The sequence below is a fragment of the Eutrigla gurnardus genome (genome assembly GCF_963514095.1).
Source record: "Eutrigla gurnardus genome assembly, chromosome: 11".
In the NCBI taxonomy this organism is placed as follows: domain Eukaryota; kingdom Metazoa; phylum Chordata; class Actinopteri; order Perciformes; family Triglidae; genus Eutrigla; species Eutrigla gurnardus.
In genome coordinates this window covers 3,618,254-3,639,546 of record NC_139925.1, presented here as the reverse complement: position 1 = coordinate 3,639,546, position 21,293 = coordinate 3,618,254, and the positions used below count along the sequence as shown (strand labels likewise).

Genomic DNA, 21,293 nt, shown 5'->3' with positions numbered 1-21,293 from the left:
CGTGTGCTGCCCATCTAGAACATTGTGGACGTCTCCCGACGTTTCTTCGCCCTCCACAAAGTAAAAGAGTGTAAACTTCCGGTTAAACGGGCGTGCCTTCAGATTAAAAGTCAAAACATTTATACTTCAGCTTTCTATACACTTTTAAAACAAGGTGATCAAATAACTTGCGCATTGTTCTCAATGTATACCGAAACACTTGAAATAGTTACACTGTCGTATCCGCCGTCTACGCTAATGTTAGCTACAAAACGAGTTTTATTTCTAAAAGAAGAAGCGGAAGTTAAGAGCTTGTGACGTCTAACTTGACTGGAAGACCACCGTCCACTGGCAGCATTTGTTGACAAGACACTGAAGTGGAGGGTGTCACATTAAATAGTGAAAGTGTGATCGTGTGCGTTTTTTACTAGGCGGACCCAGCTAGCTTGCCTGGAAGACACTAACGTTGTCAGACCTGGCGGGCTTGGTAAGATTGGCTATTCCGGCTTTACCGTTACAGTTAGACCTGGTTGCAACTTGTTTACTGGTTTCACAAGACCGAAGCCTACAGGATTAAAACGATCTTTAAGTTGCTCTACGCAGCCTCTTTGCTGAATTAACTCGGCGACCGTGTGCTAGCTTGCTAACATTACCGTTACACAGGCGTTGTGTGTTTACAGTACTGGTGGGGTGGGGGAGATATCCTATATCCGTGTCACCACGTTGCACTAGTGATCACTTATCTGCTTCGTGGTAAAAGAGGCATGCTAGCTGTGTTGATCCGTGGTCCTCAAACCAGAAAAAAATAAAATAAATAAATAACATTATTTCCGCTTTGAATGTCATAAATAGTCATTTACATCTGAAAGGGAACGTGATTATTTTATGTCATCATTTTTTAACTTTTTTAACTGTGGTTTAAATATGTTTAAAATACAAATATGTCATACATGTTTCAAAACATGTTTAATCTTCGTGCTTTTATTTTGGAATTCCAGACGCCCCAAACGGAAGTGGTGCTACTCGACTGTTCTAGCTAACCTAACGGAGACCCCGCTGATTTAACTGTAGCTTACTTGGCTAATCTGTTTTACGTATTACCAATACCTGGCCCTGCTATGCGTTAAGCGCATGTGTGCTGTAATGTCGATAAACGCCAGAGGTATAAATTAGTCTCCCCACACGTAAGTGTTTATTTTTTATCGCAGCGATATTGTTATTAGCGTTATTTGGCTACCGTGCTAGGTGATACGGGGGGGGGGGCGCTTAGCAACCAGAACTATGGACGTCTGAGTGAAGGGTTTCCGATAGTGTCTCCTCTGCTTTTTCTCCCCGTCCTCGCAGAAGACGGAGGGGGGATCCTGCTGGCCCGCATAGCCGAAGGTGGGGGACAGCTACGATGCTGTGCTGGGGCAATGCCTCCTACGGACAGCTAGGCTTGGGTGGCATCGACGAGGAGATCGTGGTCGAGCCGCGGAAATGTGAGTTCTTCCACGGGAAGCAAGTGTGCGACGTGGGGTGTGGCCACAGGCACACAGCCTTCCTGCTGGAGGACGGGACGGTGTACACCTGTGGCTGCAATGACCTCGGGCAGCTGGGCCACGAGAAGTCCCGGAAGAAACCAGGTTAGTGATTTATATATATATATATATATATATATATATATATATATATATATATATATATATGTAAACAACAACACAACACATCCGGTTATCTCCTAAAGTCAGGGCATAAGGTGTGGGGATGGGGTGGGGTTTTTGCACTCACTGTATTGTATGTACTTGTACCTCCCCAAATAAACACATCATATATATATATATATATATATGGAGAAATCATTAATGACATTTCTTTTTTTTTGTCTTCTTTTAGAGCAGGTTGTGGCTCTGGATGCACAGATTATACTGGCGGTGTCGTGTGGAGAGTCCCACACACTGGCCCTGAACGACAACGGGCAGGTCTTCTCATGGGGTCTGGGCTCAGATGGCCAGCTGGGCCTAAATAACTTCGAAGAATGTGTCCGCGTGCCTAGGTGAACTCAGAAACTGATGTTTTATATTAAGGGAAACGACACGTGTAACTAAAACTAAATAGATTTTAAATTTTTTCTTGATTACATTCTTTAAAAACAAGTAATTCTAATTTGATTTATTTTTATTTTTCCAGAAATATCAAGAGTTTGTCAGATGTACAAATAGCTCAGGTAGCCTGTGGGTATTGGCACTCCCATGCACTTTCAAGAGGTGAGGATGCGTTGTACCCACACCATGCACATTTATTAATTCAGCTTATTATGTTCTTCACATCTTTAAGCTGTTATTTCTTTTTCACAGGGGGTCATGTCTTCTCCTGGGGCCAGAATCGATACGGACAACTGGGGCTAGGAATAAGCGGACAGTGCATTTCCACGCCCCAAATGATTCAGTCTCTGCAGGGCGTTCCTTTCGCTCAAATATCAGCGGGTGGCGCTCACAGCTTCGCCCTCACTCTCTCAGGAGCGGTGTTCGGGTGGGGGCGCAACAAGTTCGGTCAGCTGGGTCTCAATGACTGCAATGGTGGGTGGTCCAAAGTAGGGATGGGACGATATATGATTTCATCACGGATTGGGATTTTAAAAAACGTGGTGAATTTTCATTATCAAGATAATCGTAAATATCACGAGTGACTTTTAAAAGCTGTCCGACTCGCAATAAGAAGTGAAAAGTAGAGCATGATTTATAAAATACAGGATACAATATATTGAATTTAATTCATCCTATATTTATGCAGGGAGAACTTTATGATTTATTATCATTCATATTTTATTGTTTTTCCACAAAAAAAACAATAATGTCTTAGAAAAGTTTGTTTCATCACAAAATTTAAAGTGATTCCAGGATGTTACAGACAGTCATGAATCACAATTATTTTGCCGGAATAATCGTGACATGAAATTTTCACATCGTCCCACGCCGAGTCAAAGTCCCAAACTACTACGACTCGTGAGCATTCAAGCCCTCGTCTAACTATCAGCTGGTGTTTTTCAGATCGGGTTTACCCGGCCCTGCTGAAGTCCCTCCGATCACAGAGAGTGATTTACATCTCCTGTGGAGAAGATCACACAGCAGCACTCACTAAGTTAAGTTATAATACGTTTGGCTCAGTGTGTGTGTGTGTGTGTGTGTGTGTTTGGAAGACCTTGGTTTGAATCGTCAGAGGTTACCTTGACTCAAAGTGGTGATTGAATTCATTGCTTTTACAGCCTTGGTCATATTTTATCCTGATTGTAAAGATGATTTTTTATTGGCAATCTGAATTGCTGAGCATTGGGGTCACACGGACTCCACTTACCAGCCGGACAACGGGGTTTTCAGCTCTTTGTAAATTAGACCAATCTAACAGATTTTAAAACAATTACAGTTTTACTAATATAGCGAAACTGTTTATTTGGAAGAAACAAACAAAGGCCAAGTGCACGTTGTTGAACAACATTTTCTCTTACAAGTCACCCCTTATTAATCAATGAATGAATAGATGCTGCAGGAGGATGTCTGCATGTAAAAACGTCTCCCATGACTGTCGTGTTCTTTAGCTGACCGTCTCCTATTAATAAATAACCAGATTGAATCTAACATGATTACGTACTCCATGCTTCTGCGGCGACCCTGAACATTTCGGCCTTGCAGCGCTGTCGTTCTCACGAAGGTCAGAAGTAACCGGCGTGGCTGATGTTTACAGGAAGGAGGCGTGTTCACGTTTGGAGCCGGAGGATACGGTCAGCTCGGACACAACACTACAAACCATGAAATCAACCCTCGGAAAGTGTTTGAGCTCATGGGAAATGTAGTCACGCAGATTTCATGCGGGAGGTAAAGTGCTTTTGTTTTAAAGGTGGAATTCATGCATTTTTATTTATAGGCATCTATGGACACGCTGTAATATTAAATAATCAGTGTGGTGGTGAATTTTCTTCACATGTCATCAAAGAACTAAAACATTCTTTCGAATGCTGTGTCATTATTAGGCAGCACACGATGGCTTTCACACCCTCCAGTGGAAAGATGGACTCATTCGGGCTGGCTGGCAACGGGCAGCTTGGTACTCGCTCCACTTGCAACAGAAAAAGCCCCGCCCTCGTCAAAGGCCCCTGGGTGGCCTCGGTGTCTCCAACAGATCCTGGTGAGACACTTTACATAAAGCTGCATTCAGTATTTTATGTCGTATGTTTTATTGAAAGCTTTTGATTTGACTCCTCAGTTTTGTTCCGTTTTTGTTCATTATTACTTTTTCCATCAGCCACTCATTCAGTCAGCTCTCTGCTACGGCATGTAATGTACTGTATAAATCACCACCATGTCTGCCTCTGGTTGTACTGGAGCTGGTGAGACATATTTGTTCATATCAAGGCTGTCTAAGGTGACATGTTGTACCTCTATTATATATAGAGATGATATATAGGTCATCACACTTCCTCGTCTATCATACAATTATTTCTTGCTGTCGCTACATAACATTGCAGACTCTGAGCCGGCCTGTTATGTCAAGAGGATTTATGCCGGAGGAGACCAGAGCTTTGCTCATTATTGCACTGCCAACGTAAGTCATGAATAAATCGCTTTTATATTTTTCTCAGAGGTGTTTACAAAGCTTTCTTCAAATAAAATGATTTGTCTGCCTCTGATTTGGTGACAAAAAGGGTGCAAGGGACTTTTTTAACAACCATACTAGGGAATATTCAAATGAACATGGCAGGACTGTAACATGCAGGAGAGGGAACGCAATTCCCCGTTCAAATTAAGAGAGACTGCTTCACCAGATCCTGGCCTTGTTTTTAATCAAGTAGCCGTGTGTATAAATGATTTATACAAAGGAGCACCTGCCTCCTCCTCCTTCTTTTTATTTTATGTAGATTCAGAAGGGAGACCTGAAACCTTTTTTATTTGTCGTTGTAGAAACTCCAGGACATAGATGACGTGAGGATACAAGATCCCCACGGGAAGATTTGCACCTTGAATGAGGATATCATACACAAGTGGTGTAACTACTCGCCGGGAAGACTCCCACTAGAAATCTCCAAGTAAAGTCCTCTCCTCACAAGAACCTGGGTGGACCATGTGTGGATCATTATAGATCCATTGATGTGCAGTCGTCATGATTCTGTACGTTCTTTGCAGAGATTTTCTCGTGAAAAGTCGTCTCACTAATTCCTTGTTTGTGTTCCCTTGTTTGTGTTCCCGTAGTGAGATCGACCTCGTGTTCTCCTCAGCAAGTTGCCTCAACGGATCTTTTCTGTCAACGAGGTAACTACCTTTTTAAAATGAAGCCCGTTTGCATCCGCAGTCTGGTTTAAAGTCAAATCCAATCCATGCAAATGATATATGTATAAACTGAGACATCCTTACCACATGTTAGCAACCTAGAAGTATCAGACCGGCACCCAGCTGGGGGCTGTGCTTATCTGACGACTTCTTTACCCATTTTTATATCCATAAAGTCATGATCTTAATCAGTTTTACTGTTTTGAAGCTCGTTTTTTTACCCTTGTATTTGACTTTTAGGAATTCTGCCGTTACAGTCTTTGTTTCTCACAGTCATCCAGATCATTACAGCACCAGCAGTAAATGTTCAGGGGTGGATATGAACACAGCTCGCCTTCTGTTGCACAGGGTGATCCAGCAAGATCACCACGAGATCGCTCAGCAGGTCAGAGGTCACCAAAACCCTGTGTTTTTTAATGCAAATGATATTGTTTCATATGCTTTTTATTTGCTGTAAATGTAATAGTGGTCTGCCAGAACAGAACATTGGATTTCCAACCAAACCAGACCGTCTAGTCCTCTTTTCAACAGTCTGGCTTTCCTTTTATAAGATGCTTATTACTTTAAATGAAGTAGATCAAATAATCAAAAACAAGACTGACTCAAATTAACCGGTACACAAAAACATTTATATGCGTCCGTTGTGCATTAATCCTAACGGAGCTAAATGCTTCTCTTCCGTCGCCCTCAGATTGCTGCCAGTCTGGAGAAAAACCTAATTCCCAGACTAAGCAACTCTCCTCCAGACATCGAAGCCCTGAGACTCTACCTCACTCTCCCAGAATGCCCTCTCTTCAGTGACCGAAATAACTACGTGACCATCGCCATCCCGTTTGCCAAATCGCTCCTAAGTCTGAAAGAAGCTCCGCTGAAGGTGCTAGGTAGGATCTTTTTTTATTCTCTATGCCACACATCACGCAACAATTCCTGCTTTTCATCGTGATCTTTACGATGTTTATTCTTTGCACCAGGAAACTGGTGGTCTACGTACGAGCCGCGGGTCTTCCAGCGGCTGGTTGAGCTGTACAAGGAGGTGGTGGTGTATCTGCTTCAGATGCACAAGATGGGCATTCCCTCGGTAGAGCAGAGGATCTTCACCTGTTTCCTGGACACGTCCCTGAGACTCCTGGAGGTCCTGCACACGGTGAGACCTTTCAAATCCAACGAACGGCTGTGATCCAGCACCCGGAAGAAATGTTGATACCATCTATTCCTCTGTCCTTCAGGCGAGTGAGAGAGCAGGTCACATCATTCAGTACGATAAATTCTACATCCACGAGTTGGACGACCTGATCGACATCAGAAACGACTACGTCACATGGATTCAGAGGCAGATGTACCCGATGGTGAGTCGGCAGCTGATGCTCTCTTATGTGTCCATGTTTGGGCGTCCGTACCAACCTGTCTGTGCTGCTGCGTCCCCAGGGTCATGACGGCGTGGTGACTCTGTGCAGGTATCCCTTCGTGTTCGACGCCCCGGCCAAGACCACGCTGCTTCAGACCGACGCCGTCATACAGATGCAGGTGATGAGCTGAATCTAGCACGCTGCTCGCACTGTTGTATCCTGAAGCCTATTAATGCCCCTTTGTTATATTGACAGATGGCAGTGGACCAGGCACAGATGCAGAACTTCAGCTCCATGTTCATGCCGGCGGTGGAGTCTGTCAACCCGTGCCTCATCCTCATCGTTCGGAGGGAAAACATCGTGGGAGACACCATGGAGGTCCTCAGGAAGTCCAAGAACGTCGACTACAAGAAACCACTCAAGGTAAAAGCTGCTGTAATCAATATTTTCCATTAGCCGTGAAAAGTGTTGCTCATAGGAAGATTTCTCTGCAGCTGCTTGTTTTGGTTCAGTCTTAATGCAGCTGCTCTAAAACGTATCGACCCACCGAGCACCATCCAGCACAGCAAGTTAGTGACTACCTGATGAACTCAGTGGAGCATTTAGCTGCTGAAGAGACAGATTGGAAGGTGGTGGGGACCAAAACTGAGCTAAAAGGAGAGTAATTATTGGACTTGCATTCATCGGATGGACACAAACTCACTCACTCAATCATTATAAACAGCTCATATGTCATTAATGAAATAATGCATGACCTGTCACGGATGGATGGATGAGTTCATCAAATATTATGTACGTTAAAGGGTGAATTTACAAATCTGCGATGCCGTTCGGATGGAGACATGAACGGTGCCGTGGTTCTAACGTCTTGTAAACATTCCTGGCAGGTGATCTTCGTGGGAGAAGAGGCGGTCGACGCAGGAGGCGTCAGGAAGGAGTTCTTCCTCCTGATCATGAAAGAGCTGCTGGATCCCAAATACGGGATGTTTCGTTACTACGAGGAGTCCAGGCTCATCTGGTTCTCTAACAAGGTGCTTACATGTATAATGCCTGGTACCTATTATGGTGATGCCAAATCCTGTTTCCAGGAGGTTTTTTGTTTTGAAAGTACTAAATATTGTGTGTTTTGTTATTTCAGTGAGTAGGTAAATAATTAAAGTGTGTACTGTATATATCCTTCATATGTGCCTATTTTGATTTGCAGACCTTTGAGGACATTGACCTGTTCAACCTCATCGGGATCATCTGTGGTCTGGCCATCTACAACATCACGATAGTGGAGCTCCACTTCCCCGTGGCCCTTTATAAGAAGCTCCTGAAGAGGAAGCCGACGCTAGATGACCTGAAAGAGCTAATGCCAGATGTGGGAAGGTCAGATCAAGGAACAGTCATCTGAGGTTCCCATTTAACATGTTTAAGAATGTCAGTTTACCATGGTATCTCATTAACCGCATCTAATGTCGCAATTATATTATTACCATGCAGAGTGTTGATTAAAAAGAGACCATCAAATAAATGTCTGGTTCAGAAAATCCTGTAAAATCTGTCCTGTTTGTGTCTCCTGTGGAAGTAGGAGTCTGCAGCAGCTACTGGACTACACCGAGGACGACCTGGAGGAAACCTTCTGCTTGAACTTCACAGTAAGATGGTTGGCCTCTGTATTGTAACTAACAGTTGTGATGTCTGAATATCATGTTGGATAAAATCACAACACTGTGTGTTTTTGTTCAGATCACAGAGGAAAACTATGGAGCCACGGAGGTCTTGGAACTCGTACGGAACGGCGAAGACATCAATGTCAATAAATCAAACAGGTGAAATCACCTCAGTTGTCTAGCAGCTGATTGTTTCCCCTGAAAGATCAATACCTCTCTCACCTGGTCATGTTTTTTATATATATATATATATATATATATGTATAATTCTGTTTCTTCTTGTAGGCAGGACTTCGTGCTCGCGTACGTAGACTACGTTTTCAACACCTCGGTGGCCCCGCTGTTCGAGTGCTTCCACGCAGGCTTCCACAAGGTGTGCGGGGGGAAAGTTCTCGAGCTGTTCCAGCCAAACGAGCTGCAAGCCATGGTCATCGGCAACACCAACTATGACTGGACGGAGCTGGAAAAGGTCTCCTTTCATATAATAAATCATTTTACATTACAGAAGAATGTGTAAAAATCCATAGCTTTCTGACATTTTATACTAAATTACATTACATTTTACATGCAAATCAAACATTCAGTATCACGTAATGTGTTTTTAAGAAGTACAAATAACTTTGATCTCACCCTGCAGAGTACTGAATACAAAGGGGAGTACTGGGCGGACCATCCCACCATCAGGCTCTTCTGGGAGGTGTTCCACTCTCTTCCTTTGGATAAGAAAAAGCAGTTTCTCTGTAAGTGCTCCTCACCGGGTATAAACACAGTAAATATCAGAAGCTGAATTCACTTCCTTAATTCTACGTGAAGTCCATAGCAATCGTGAAAATACAGCTAGAAGTGTGAAACGGTGTCTCTCGCCCCGACAGTGTTCCTCACAGGAAGTGACCGTATTCCCATTTTGGGCATGAAAAGCCTGAAGCTGGTGATCCAGCCCACCGGTGGAGGGGAGCGTTACTTACCAGTGGCCCACACCTGCTTCAACCTGCTGGACCTGCCCAAGTACAGGAGTCTGGAAACGCTCCGCGAGAAGCTCCTACAGGCCATAGATCACAATCAAGGCTTCAATCTGGCCTGATTGTACACGGAAATGCCTGGAACTCCACGTCCAGACTGTTGATGGCAACCGCATCCCCAGATGCTTGGGGTTTCCCGCTGTAAGGATGGAACGCTGGGCGGAAAGAGGCGGCGGCCGCATGGCGATACTAAAACTGATTAAGAGTTGGATGTGTAGACTTGAACAGGTATTCACTTTTGATTTCACCAGCTTTATTTTCTCCTTCCTATGCCGTCACAGTATTTGATGCTCCATTACAAGTCAATTCACATTTGATATTGCTCTTGTAGATATGATTTTATTCATGTTTGGATATGACAAAAGCAAACTACTGGTATAGAGTGTACAGGGCATGCATACGGCAACATAAACACCTGTAAAATATAATGAAATGGAGTAGCACTACCTTCTGAAGCTTGTAATGTAATCATGGTGTTTCTACAATGTCTATATTCTGGTGGGAAGACCCGATATCGATCTCTGCCGAGGTCTCAACAAATATGGAACATTTTAAGCTCCACTGTGGTAGTAGTTGCTGCATGGCTACTACAGTGAATTGTGTTATATTTTACAGGAGGTCATGATGTTGTGTGTCCAAACCCCCTGTGTATTTAATGTTTGAATGCGGACAATGCACATCAACTTTTTTTTTTTGTTTGACATAAGTTCTGTTGTGACGTTTGAGAGCGTTTGCTTTTAGATCCTGAGTGGATTTTATTGGCTGTCAGCCTTAAAAAAAAAATCCACAAATAAAACAAAGTACAGCCACTGACACGAGTGTGAGTTACTATTCAAATATTGTCACGTTGTTTGAGGCATTTTTAACATGCCTTTTAACATGTCAGCGATTAAGCCTTTTGTAACGGAATAATGGATGAAAAAACCTGACAACAGATTTATATGAAGACAGTTCAAGGTTACATTTTAATATGTGCACTTTGCAGTTATAAGGCCATGAACGAGGCAAATAGGACACCTGTGTTGTCCTTTGTACAGTGCTTGTGTTCAATTTGGTTTCAATGGGGCAACTCATGGTGCACCAGCTGATAGTGGGAGCCACAGGAAGGACAGCGCTGGGCATCTCCCTCATGGAGCCAGAACCACACAATCGCCGTGTTGTCTTCCTCACCTGCAGAAAATCACATGAGGGTTCACCTGGTTTCTAATGCACACACACAGCATTCATATAGATCACTTGTGATGTGCGTCACTTACAAAGACAGCCCACCAGCCTCTTGGTTCCAATGCATGGCACAATGTGAGGTTCGCTCTTTGTGCCAGCATATTCCTTGGGTTTCAGCATACTGTAGGGATCCTGTCAATGTGAATTTAAAGACGTTAATATATATATAAAGGGTTAAGCACAGTATAGCAGAGTGTCAAGTAGCCTACCTTTCCGTGTTTGAGGGCCTGCAGGGCCCGACGCTCCAGTCCAGTGGCCTGTTCTTCATCCGTTGGTACTCCTGAAAAATAAAATCAATGACTGAGATATCTATATCAAATCGCTCACGTAATTTATTTTAGTTTCATGCACTTTTAAATACTGGAATACCTTTATTAAAAAATAATATTAGTATTGCATCCCAGAGAAAACAGTTTTTAGTGAACATCCATAACTAACCAAGCATTTTAAATTAAGTAATAAGGTCTCTGCATGAATTAATATTTATCATGCGAGTGTAATTCCATGATACTTCTGTATTTATTTTTTAATACATAAAAATCAGGGCCCCACATGACAGATAAAACAAGTACACACACACATATCAGTCTACGTCAGTCTACGTGCACGCTGTCACGTCACCCGCACGAGCCCGTTTCTGTCTGCCCCTAATCCGGATGCTGGCATCGTATCAAAAGGCCTTTCCTCGAGTTAAAAGTCAGAGTGACCTTCATAACGAGATTCAAACGTCGCCAACACATTAAGGCCAATCATAGTGACGTAACGGCGGCACATAACGTGGCCACAGACTGCTGCAAATACATATTACGTGGTCTAAATAAGTGTTTTTCCTCTCGACGTAATAAAACAAAATGTCGCGAGCTAACGTCACACTGCGGACGTTTTTAGCAACTTTGGCTGAAACCGTCGCTTTTATTAATCACGTTTCCGGGCTAGCTGTCTTCTCCCTTCAACTTATTTTGACAGTCGTGCTGCCAGCGTGACGTTTGCCTGTCTGCCTGCCCGCCTGTCTCACGGTCGTCGCTAACAGACAGGCTCTTACCTCTCACTGTGGCCATAGCGCGGTGTAACGGTCTGGCCACCGCATTGCTCCTCAGCCGCAACGTCGTACAGACTCGGAGAAGTTGACGTCCCGCCATTGTTGCCAGGTATCGAGGGGTGACCTGGACCAAGTTCCCGAGCTGGACTTAAATGACCCCGTCCTCGCGACAACCGTCTGAATGACGGCTCGGGAGCCAATAAGAACAGGAGTATGTATGGTCGCCCAATAAAAGCTGGAGTGTTGGCCGCGTAGACCAATTAAATCGGCGTTTGGCTAAGTCCCGCCTCTCAAACGTAGACTGACCAATCATAGTGTAGCAACTGTTTCCGTGTTTACTCCCGTCCTGATCGTTTCCGATTTGCTTCATTTTCAGGCCGTTTCTGTGGATTATGAGGAAATATATAAAGATACATATACTTTTCGAAAACATTCCTGGTTGAATGCAGGTGTTCCTCCCATAGACTCTGTTGTCATGACCGGGGGACAGATGTCAGCAACAACCGGTGAAACCACCGACAGTAAAGTCTTCAGACAAACAACGTTATTCTGCAGGTTTTCACGGGACTAGAAAGTGAAGCAGCAGCGGTGAAGCTGCTGTGACGTGTAAAGACGTTGTTGTCCAGCTGTTTGTTGTCCAGTAGAAAGAGTGTAAAAAGACCGGGTCCCGCTGTGTTACTCAGGCTGCACTACAGCGTCTATTCACAGGCGCGATCCCACTACTGAGCGGCACGGGGGCTTTGACCTGCTCCGTCTCCGACCTGGGCCGGTGCACCCCTCCTTAGACGACCTGCCGGTCCCAGGCTCCCCCAGGACCACCATACCGATACCGAACTTAGTACGGACACCCGATCCACATAGTCCGCTGCAGCTCAGAGGTCCTGAGCTCAAACGGTCCTCCAGCCTCAGCCTCCCGGGGACTTGGATTACAGGCGCGCGCCACCGCACCCGGCGGTACCTGTCCTCATTCAGAGAGGTTTTGGTGCTCTTGAGGAAGTGACGCTTCAGTGGCATCACGTGACGAAAACAAACCTGGCAGGTGTAATGATGAAGGCTGATTAAAGATTTGTTGAAAAAAAGGCTGATTAAAAAAGGCTGATTAAAAAAAAAAAAATTATAGTATGTCAAAAAAAAAGTCAGAAAAAAGTCAAATTATACTATGTCGAAAAAATAAATAAAAAAATAATTATAGTATGTCGAAAAAAGTCAGAAAAAAAAGTCAAATTATATAATGTTGAAAAGACTTTTTACAAAAAAGTAAAATTATAGTATTTAAAAAAAAATCTGAAAAAAAACCCAAATTATAGTATGTAAAAAAAACTACAAAAAAGGGAAATTATAGTAGCCTATGTCGAAAAAAATCTGAAAAAAGTCAAATTATAGTATGTAGAAAAAAGTTGCAAAAAAGTCAAAATATAGTATGGTAAAAAAGGTCAGAAAAAGTCATATTATAGTATGTCGAAAAAAGCCAGAAAAAAAGTCAAATAATAGAATGTTGAAAAAAAATAAGAAAAAAGTAAAATTATAGTATTTAAAAAAAAAGCGTGATGACGTCACTTCCTCAAGAGCCTCAAAATCTCTCTGAATGAGGACAAGTACCGCCGGGTGCGGTGGCGCGCGCCTGTAATCCAAGTCCCCGGGAGGCTGAGGCTGGAGGACCGTTTGAGCTCAGGACCTCTGAGCTGCAGCGGACTATGTGGATCGGGTGTCCGTACTAAGTTCGGTATCGGTATGGTGGTCCTGGGGGAGCCCGGGACCGGCAGGTCGTCTAAGGAGGGGTGCACCGGCCCAGGTCGGAGACGGAGCAGGTCAAAGCCCCCGTGCCGCTCAGTAGTGGGATCGCGCCTGTGAATAGACGCTGTAGTGCAGCCTGAGTAACACAGCGGGACCCGGTCTTTTTTTCAGATTTTTTTTACATACTATAATTTTACTACTTCTTTAAAGTTTTTTTAGCATACTATATTTTGACTTTTTTTCTGATATTTTTTTGACATGCTATAATATGACTTTTTCTGACCTTTTTTAGCATACTATATTTTGACTTTTTTTTTTACATTCTATATTTGGACTTTTTTGCAACTTTTTCCTACATAGGCTACTATAATTTGCCTTTTTGTAGTTTATTTTACATACTATAATTTGACCTTTTTTCAGATTTTTTCCCAACATACTATATATATATATATTTTTTTAATCAGCCTTCATCATTATACCTGCCGGGTTTGTTTTCGTCACGTGATGCCACTGAAGCGTAGTGACGTCACTTCCTCAAGAGCACCAAAACCTCTCTGAATGAGGACAGGTATCGCCGGGTGCGGTGGCGCGCGCCTGTAATCCAAGTCCCCGGGAGGCTGAGGCTGGAGGACCGTTTGAGCTCAGGACCTCTGAGCTGCAGCGGACTATGTGGATCGGGTGTCCGTACTAAGTTCGGTATCGGTATGGTGGTCCTGGGGGAGCCCGGGACCGGCAGGTCGTCTAAGGAGGGGTGCACCGGCCCAGGTCGGAGACGGAGCAGGTCAAAGCCCCCGTGCCGCTCAGTAGTGGGATCGCGCCTGTGAATAGACGCTGTAGTGCAGCCTGAGTAACACAGCGGGACCCGGTCTTTTTTTCAGATTTTTTTTAAATACTATAATTTTACTACTTCTTTAAAGTTTTTTCAACATTCTATTATTTGACTTTTTTTCTGACTTTTTTCGACATACTATAATATTACTTTTTTCAGATTTTTTTCGACATAGGCTACTATAATTTGCCTTTTTTGTAGTTTTCTTTACATACTATAATTTGTTTTTTTTTTCAGATTTTTTTTTTAAATACTATAATTTTACTTTTTTGTAAAAAGTTTTTTCAACATTCTATAATTTAACTTTTTTCAGATTTTTTTTTTGACATACTATCATTTTTTTTTTTTTAATCAGCCTTTTTTAATCAGCCTTTTTTTCAATAAATCTTTAATCAGCCTTCATCATTACACCTGCCAGGTTTGTTTTCGTCACGTGATGCCACTGAAGCGTAGTGACGTCACTTCCTCAAGAGCACCAAAACCTCTCTGAATGAGGACAGGTACCGCCGGGTGCGGTGGCGCGTGCCTGTAATCCAAGTCCCCGGGAGGTTGAGGCTGGAGGACCGTTTGAGCTCAGGACCTCTGAGCTGCAGCGGACTATGTGGATCGGGTGTCCGTACTAAGTTCGGTATCGGTATGGTGGTCCTGGGGGAGCCCGGGACCGGCAGGTCGTCTAAGGAGGGGTGCACCGGCCCAGGTCGGAGACGGAGCAGGTCAAAGCCCCCGTGCCGCTCAGTAGTGGGATCGCGCCTGTGAATAGACGCTGTAGAGCAGCCTGAGTAACACAGCGGGACCGAGTCTTTTTTTCAGATTTCTTTACATACTATAATTTGTTTGTTTTTTCAGATTTTTTATAAATACTATAATTTTACTTTTTTTTAAAAGTTTTTTTCAACATTCTATTATTTGACTTTTTTTCTGACTTTTTTCGACATACTATAATTATTTTTTTCTTAGTTTTTTTTCGACATACTATAATATGACTTTTTCTGACCTTTTTTAGCATACTATATTTTGACTTTTTTTTTTACATACTATAATTTGCTTTTTTGTAGTTTTTTTTACATACTATAATTTGTTTTTTATGCAACTTTTTTCGACATACTATATTTTGCCTTTTTTGTAGTTTTTTTACATACTATAATTTGACCTTTTTTCAGATTTTTCCCGACATAGGCTACTATATATATATATTTTTTAATCAGCCTTCATCATTACACCTGCCAGGTTTGTTTTCGTCACGTGATGCCACTGAAGCGTAGTGACGTCACTTCCTCAAGAGCACCAAAACCTCTCTGAATGAGGACAGGTACCGCCGGGTGCGGTGGCGCGCGCCTGTAATCCAAGTTCCCGGGAGGCTGAGGCTGGAGGACCGTTTGAGCTCAGGACCTCTGAGCTGCAGCGGACTATGTGGATCGGGTGTCCGTACTAAGTTCGGTATCGGTATGGTGGTCCTGGGGGAGCCCGGGACCGGCAGGTCGTCTAAGGAGGGGTGCACCGGCCCAGGTCGGAGACGGAGCAGGTCAAAGCCCCCGTGCCGCTCAGTAGTGGGATCGCGCCTGTGAATAGACGCTGTAGAGCAGCCTGAGTAACACAGCGGGACCCAGTCTTTTTTTCAGATTTCTTTACATACTATAATTTGTTTGTTTTTTCAGATTTTTTATAAATACTATAATTTTACTTTTTTTTAAAAGTTTTTTTCAACATTCTATTATTTGACTTTTTTTCTGACTTTTTTCGACATACTATAATTATTTTTTTCTTAGTTTTTTTTCGAAAAAGTATTATTTGACTTTTTTCGGACTTTTTTTGACATACTATATTTTGACTTTTTTTTTTACATTCTATATTTGGACTTTTTTGCAACTTTTTTCTACATAGGCTACTATAATTTGCCTTTTTGTAGTTTTTTTTACATACTATAATTTGTTTTTTTCCCCGATTTTTTAAAAATACTATAATTTGACTTTTTTGCAACTTTTTTCGACATACTATATTTTGCCTTTTTTGTAGTTTTTTTACATACTATAATTTGACCTTTTTCAGATTTTTTCCCGACATAGGCTACTATATATATATATATTTTTTAATCAGCCTTCATCATTGCAACTGCCGGGTTTGTTTTCGTCACGTGATGCCACTGAAGCGTAGTGACGTCACTTCCTCAAGAGCACCAAAACCTCTCTGAATGAGGACAGGTATCGCCGGGTGCGGTGGCGCGCGCCTGTAATCCAAGTCCCCGGGAGGCTGAGGCTGGAGGACCGTTTGAGCTCAGGACCTCTGAGCTGCAGCGGACTATGTGGATCGGGTGTCCGTACGAAGTTCGGTATCGGTATGGTGGTCCTGGGGGAGCCTGGGACCGGCAGGTCGTCTAAGGAGGGGTGCACCGGCCCAGGTCGGAGACGGAGCAGGTCAAAGCCCCCGTGCCGCTCAGTAGTGGGATCGCGCCTGTGAATAGACGCTGTAGAGCAGCCTGAGTAACAAAGCGGGACCCAGTCTTTTTTTCAGATTTTTTTTAAATACTATAATTTTACTACTTCTTTAAAGTTTTTTCAACATTCTATTATTTGACTTTTTTTCTGACTTTTTTCGACATACTATAATTATTTTTTTCTTAGTTTTTTTTCGACATACTATAATATGACTTTTTCTGACCTTTTTTAGCATACTATATTTTGACTTTTTTTTTTACATACTATAATTTGCTTTTTTGTAGTTTTTTTTACATACTATAATTTGTTTTTTTTCCAGATTTTTTAAAAATGCTATAATTTGACTTTTATGCAACTTTTTTCGACATACTATATTTTGCCTTTTTTGTAGTTTTTTTACATACTATAATTTGACCTTTTTTCAGATTTCTTCCCGACATACTATATATATATATATATTTTAATCAGCCTTCATCATTACACCTGCCAGGTTTGTTTTCGTCACGTGATGCCACTGAAGCGTAGTGACGTCACTTCCTCAAGAGCACCAAAACCTCTCTGAATGAGGACAGGTACCGCCGGGTGCGGTGGCGCGCGCCTGTAATCCAAGTTCCCGGGAGGCTGAGGCTGGAGGACCGTTTGAGCTCAGGACCTCTGAGCTGCAGCGGACCATGTGGATCGGGTGTCCGTACTAAGTTCGGTATCGGTATGGTGATCCTGGGGGAGCCCGGGACCGGCAGGTCGTCTAAGGAGGGGTGCACCGGCCCAGGTCGGAGACGGAGCAGGTCAAAGCCCCCGTGCCGCTCAGTAGTGGGATCGTGCCTGTGAATAGACGCTGTAGAGCAGCCTGAGTAACACAGCGGGACCCAGTCTTTTTTTCAGATTTTTTTTAAATACTATAATTTTACTACTTCTTTAAAGTTTTTTCAACATTCTATTATTTGACTTTTTTTCTGACTTTTTTCGACATACTATAATATTACTTTTTTCTTCGTTTTTTTATCAGACTATATTTTGACTTTTTTTCTGACTTTTTTTTGACATACTATAATATGACTTTTTCTGACCTTTTGTAGCATACTATATTTGGACTTTTTTTTTACATTCTATATTTGGACTTTTTTGCAACTTTTTTCTACATAGGCTACTATAATTTGCCTTTTTGTAGTTTTTTTTACATACTATAATTTGTTTTTTTCCCCGATTTTTTAAAAATACTATAATTTGACTTTTTTGCAACTTTTTTCGACATACTATAATTTGCCTTTTTGTAGTTTTTTTACATACTATAATTTGACCTTTTTTCAGATTTTTTCCCGACATAGGCTACTATATATATATTTTTTTTAATCAGCCTTCATCATTACACCTGCCAGGTTTGTTTTCGTCACGTGATGCCACTGAAGCGTAGTGACGTCACTTCCTCAAGAGCACCAAAACCTCTCTGAATGAGGACAGGTATCGCCGGGTGCGGTGGCGCGCGCCTGTAATCCAAGTCCCCGGGAGGCTGAGGCTGGAGGACCGTTTGAGCTCAGGACCTCTGAGCTGCAGCGGACTATGTGGATCGGGTGTCCGTACTAAGTTCGGTATCGGTATGGTGGTCCTGGGGGAGCCTGGGACCGGCAGGTCGTCTAAGGAGGGGTGCACCGGCCCAGGTCGGAGACGAAGCAGGTCAAAGCCCCCGTGCCGCTCAGTAGTGGGATCGCGCCTGTGAATAGACGCTGTAGAGCAGCCTGAGTAACACAGCGGGACCCGGTCTTTTTACACTATTTCTACTGGACAACAAACAGCTGCACAACAACAACAACGTCTTACACGTCACAGCGTATTTCTGTGTTTCTTTCTTGTCCTGTATCTCCTGTTTCACTCCAGTCCAGTTGGTGGCGGCACTGCGCCTTAAAGTTGGTTTGCCAACCGCCAATAAACACCAACGATGCAGAAGGAGGAAACATACTTCCGTTTCCAGAGGGATGCACTTCCTTTAGTCGGCAAAGTTTCCCACCGTGTGGACTCTTCAGCAAAGTTGGACTCACTAACGAGGTAGCGACTCAAAACACGCTTCATTACTCGAGGCTTCAAACGACTAAAGAGTCGGACATCTAGTGGTCAATAAAATGAAGTGCAGCCGAGACGTGTTCTGTTTTGGTTCATGGATTGTTTGGGATTTGCTTCTCCATGCACTTTCCTACGTTTGTATGGTTTCAAGCTGACACAATAAAATATCAAATTAACAATGAACTCATGTTGAAGTTGCTTATTATTTGGCTCATCTGATTGTAGTACGTTATAGCTCATTACTTAGTGTGACATTTTGTGCTATGAATTAACATTATAGTTCTCTATGTTGAAAAAAGCCTTAAAAAAGTAATGTTATAGTCTGTTGAAAACAGTCCTAGTATAACATAATGAAAAAGAGTCATGATGTATTTGGATCCATTCAGCTCTACAAATGTTTGAAAATCTCTTTATTAAAACTGGAACCTTCTTCAGGTAGAAAATCATTTATATAACATTTCTCTTCAATGCACTTTTTTTTTTAACATTCTCACAATTACAAATGACCCAAAAAATCCCACTTGGTCCCTCTCTCCGTTCACCTCAGAGCTGTTTCTTGCTATAAATGCACCAGCGGGTGCATGGGTCCCCCGCGGCCACTAGGGGGCCCCCCAAGCTCGTATGATGGGATGACTGACTCATGAAATCTGTTGCATTTAATTGACACAAAGGTGCCTGATTGTTTATACCTTTTATTATTATTATTTTCTGTAGTTTCAAGTTTAACAGATGGATGCATCTCCACGGCTCTGGTTCACCTGCTTCACACATGGCTTGAATCAGCTGTCGTCCTTATTCCAGCTGTTCCAGAACACCTGGCAGGTCCAGCACAGTCGGGATCGTGTAGTCTGGTTTCGCTAGGCCGTCTGGCGCCTCGCCTCCCGCGCTGCTGATCCAAACCGTAGCCCGTACGTTGGCGTTGAAGCCCCCCTGAATGTCCGTGTCCAGAGAGTCTCCCACCATCACGCAGTCCCGGGCCTCCACCTGCAGCCTGGCGAAGCACAACGAGAAGATGGAGGTGAACGGTTTCTGCTCCGGGTGCTCCCCCCCGATCACGACGGCATCGAAGAACTCCTCGCAGGCGGCCACCTTCACCTTCTCCCTCTGCGTCTGGGCCTCGCCGTTGGTCAGCAGCAGCAGCTTGTATGTACGGCGAAGTCGCGTCAGGAGGTCACGTGTCTCCGGGGACAGAACGAGGAGCTCCAGGCGGCTGCTTTTCCACAGGTGGTAGCACCGAGACGCCAGAGAGGGCGTGGAGCGGCTGCCCGCCACCTCCCGGATGCTCTCCTCCCAGTGACCCGCACGGACCTCGTCGATGGAGCGGCCGGCGGAGGGGTCAAAGGTCTCCTGGAGAAGCTTCTGCTTGAACTTGTCACATATACTACAGACGGTGGCGTCATCGAGGGCCAGCGTGGTCTTCAACAGCTCGCTGGTCTGGAAGACATTAATGCACATTTTAATTCAGCAATTAGAAGTTTCAGCCAAAGTGCAGTGAAACAGTAAGAAGAAGCACGGTCAAAGGAACGGGTGGAAAGAGACGAGAAGGCCACCTAGTCCTTATCAAAGTCAAATGTATTTATATTTCATATAGCACAAAGTACTTTAAAATGAATGATAATGATATAAAATAAATAAAATGTAAACAAAAATGAGATAAAATAAAACAATAATAAACAATAGTAAAACAAAATAAATAAAAATAAATGATTATTTATGATCGTATTATTTAAGAACTTAACAAACTGATACGTGTATGTTTCATTGCCATTTTTAAGAGTTTTAAGAATAGTGAATCGTGTATATCTTTGGTCAGCATAACGGTGACGTCATCAAATTCCTAGTCATAAACCACAGACATCCGGTTCTGGCCTTTCCATAAAAATGGAAGAGTTCACCTGTCACCTGTAAATCCACGCCTTACCTTTTTAAACCGACTTCATTGAACGTACCGTTAGGTTGACGTCACAAACCGCTCGATTTAAATGCTACGTCACCTTTCTAATCGCTGTTCCGTTCGCGCGACTCGTTTCGATGAGCGTGTTGTCCAGGTCGAACAGGATCGCCTTCACGGCGCGGCCGTCCATCCCGGAAGCGCCGTCCACTCACGAGCCGCGCTGCTCGCTTCCTCCAAGGCTGCTGAGAGTAGGATGGGGCACGGACGCGAGCTTGTGGCGTGACACATGCGCAGTGCGACTGAACGGATTCTCGAAGGTCTGGTGAACTCTGGTAGCCTTCGCGTGCCAGAACTTCTTGGAGGGAAACGCTCGCGCGACAGCTCGTAGACGCGGAACCAGAGTTTTACTGCGCATGCGTGGCAACTCATCGATGCGACGCGGCACAACTCCTCTTTTAACGTTCCTGGGTTGGTTTTATTGCGGAAGTAGCGCACTGCCGGGTAAACTGCATGCTGGGAGTGGTAGTTCTTAAGTAACTCTTTAAGTACTTGCGACTTTCTTCCTCGAGAGGACGCCATGTAATAAAAAACAAAACATTTGCTTGTGTATAAGTAGCTCATTATATTCACTATAACTAAAAAAAATAAAAAAAATCATTATCAATAATAAAAAACAATATGTTTAAATATACACACATATTTACATTGTCACGTGGTGGAAGGCATTATAAGTTAAAAAACGAACTAAAAAGATTTATATAATAATAATAATAATAATAATAATAAT

At 43.2% G+C, this 21,293-nt stretch overlaps 3 protein-coding genes across 6 annotated transcripts; 1 reads left to right on the top strand and 2 right to left on the bottom strand.

Annotated features, from left to right (window-relative positions):
* The first annotated feature begins 319 nt into the window (after positions 1-319).
* On the top strand, positions 320-10,112 carry herc4 (HECT and RLD domain containing E3 ubiquitin protein ligase 4). Of its 4 annotated transcripts, none has more exons than XM_084021216.1 (24): positions 320-466; positions 1,324-1,604; positions 1,855-2,014; positions 2,149-2,225; positions 2,316-2,537; positions 3,009-3,100; positions 3,700-3,830; positions 3,986-4,140; positions 4,481-4,557; positions 4,914-5,038; positions 5,202-5,261; positions 5,553-5,664; positions 5,971-6,160; positions 6,251-6,423; positions 6,506-6,625; positions 6,705-6,803; positions 6,881-7,048; positions 7,513-7,656; positions 7,830-7,996; positions 8,199-8,265; positions 8,357-8,439; positions 8,566-8,749; positions 8,918-9,020; positions 9,153-10,112. In XM_084021216.1, exons 2-24 carry the CDS (start codon positions 1,379-1,381, stop codon positions 9,359-9,361), a joined length of 3,144 nt encoding a protein of 1,047 aa, XP_083877342.1. In that variant the 5' UTR covers positions 320-466; positions 1,324-1,378; the 3' UTR covers positions 9,362-10,112. The 4 variants fall into 4 exon arrangements, with proteins under 4 accessions (XP_083877342.1, XP_083877340.1, XP_083877343.1 ...); XM_084021214.1 differs by having other exon boundaries at positions 3,009-3,104; positions 3,704-3,830; XM_084021215.1 differs by lacking the exon at positions 320-466 and adding an exon at positions 979-1,163 and having other exon boundaries at positions 3,009-3,104; positions 3,704-3,830.
* Positions 10,113-10,247: 135 nt separating this feature from the next.
* Positions 10,248-11,746, bottom strand: cox5b2 (cytochrome c oxidase subunit 5B2). The gene is made up of 4 exons (XM_084021219.1): positions 11,566-11,746; positions 10,733-10,803; positions 10,556-10,655; positions 10,248-10,469 (listed from the first exon to the last, which is right to left on the bottom strand). Exons 1-4 carry the CDS (start codon positions 11,660-11,662, stop codon positions 10,357-10,359), a joined length of 381 nt encoding a protein of 126 aa, XP_083877345.1. The 5' UTR covers positions 11,663-11,746; the 3' UTR covers positions 10,248-10,356.
* A 7,270-nt stretch (positions 11,747-19,016) lies between these two features.
* nanp (N-acetylneuraminic acid phosphatase) lies at positions 19,017-20,974 on the bottom strand. The gene is made up of 2 exons (XM_084021757.1): positions 20,607-20,974; positions 19,017-20,046 (listed from the first exon to the last, which is right to left on the bottom strand). Exons 1-2 carry the CDS (start codon positions 20,694-20,696, stop codon positions 19,405-19,407), a joined length of 732 nt encoding a protein of 243 aa, XP_083877883.1. The 5' UTR covers positions 20,697-20,974; the 3' UTR covers positions 19,017-19,404.
* Between the last annotated feature and the right edge of the window lie 319 nt (positions 20,975-21,293).

Excerpts from the sequence above, each read along its gene's own strand:
- nanp (XM_084021757.1), bottom strand. The coding sequence starts at position 20,696 with ATGGACGGCCGCGCCGTGAAGGCGATCCTGTTCGACCTGGACAACACG. Across the intron at positions 20,047-20,606 it reads ACGGAACAGCGATTAGAAAG|ACCAGCGAGCTGTTGAAGAC; the intron begins GTGACGTAGCAT and ends AATGTCTTCCAG.
- cox5b2 (XM_084021219.1), bottom strand. The coding sequence starts at position 11,662 with ATGGCGGGACGTCAACTTCTCCGAGTCTGTACGACGTTGCGGCTGAGG. Across the intron at positions 10,804-11,565 it reads CGCTATGGCCACAGTGAGAG|GAGTACCAACGGATGAAGAA; the intron begins GTAAGAGCCTGT and ends TTTATTTTTCAG. Across the intron at positions 10,470-10,555 it reads GAGGCTGGTGGGCTGTCTTT|GTGAGGAAGACAACACGGCG; the intron begins GTAAGTGACGCA and ends GATTTTCTGCAG.
- herc4 (XM_084021216.1), top strand. The coding sequence starts at position 1,379 with ATGCTGTGCTGGGGCAATGCCTCCTACGGACAGCTAGGCTTGGGTGGC. Across the intron at positions 3,831-3,985 it reads ACGCAGATTTCATGCGGGAG|GCAGCACACGATGGCTTTCA; the intron begins GTAAAGTGCTTT and ends TGTCATTATTAG. Across the intron at positions 9,021-9,152 it reads TAAGAAAAAGCAGTTTCTCT|TGTTCCTCACAGGAAGTGAC; the intron begins GTAAGTGCTCCT and ends TCGCCCCGACAG.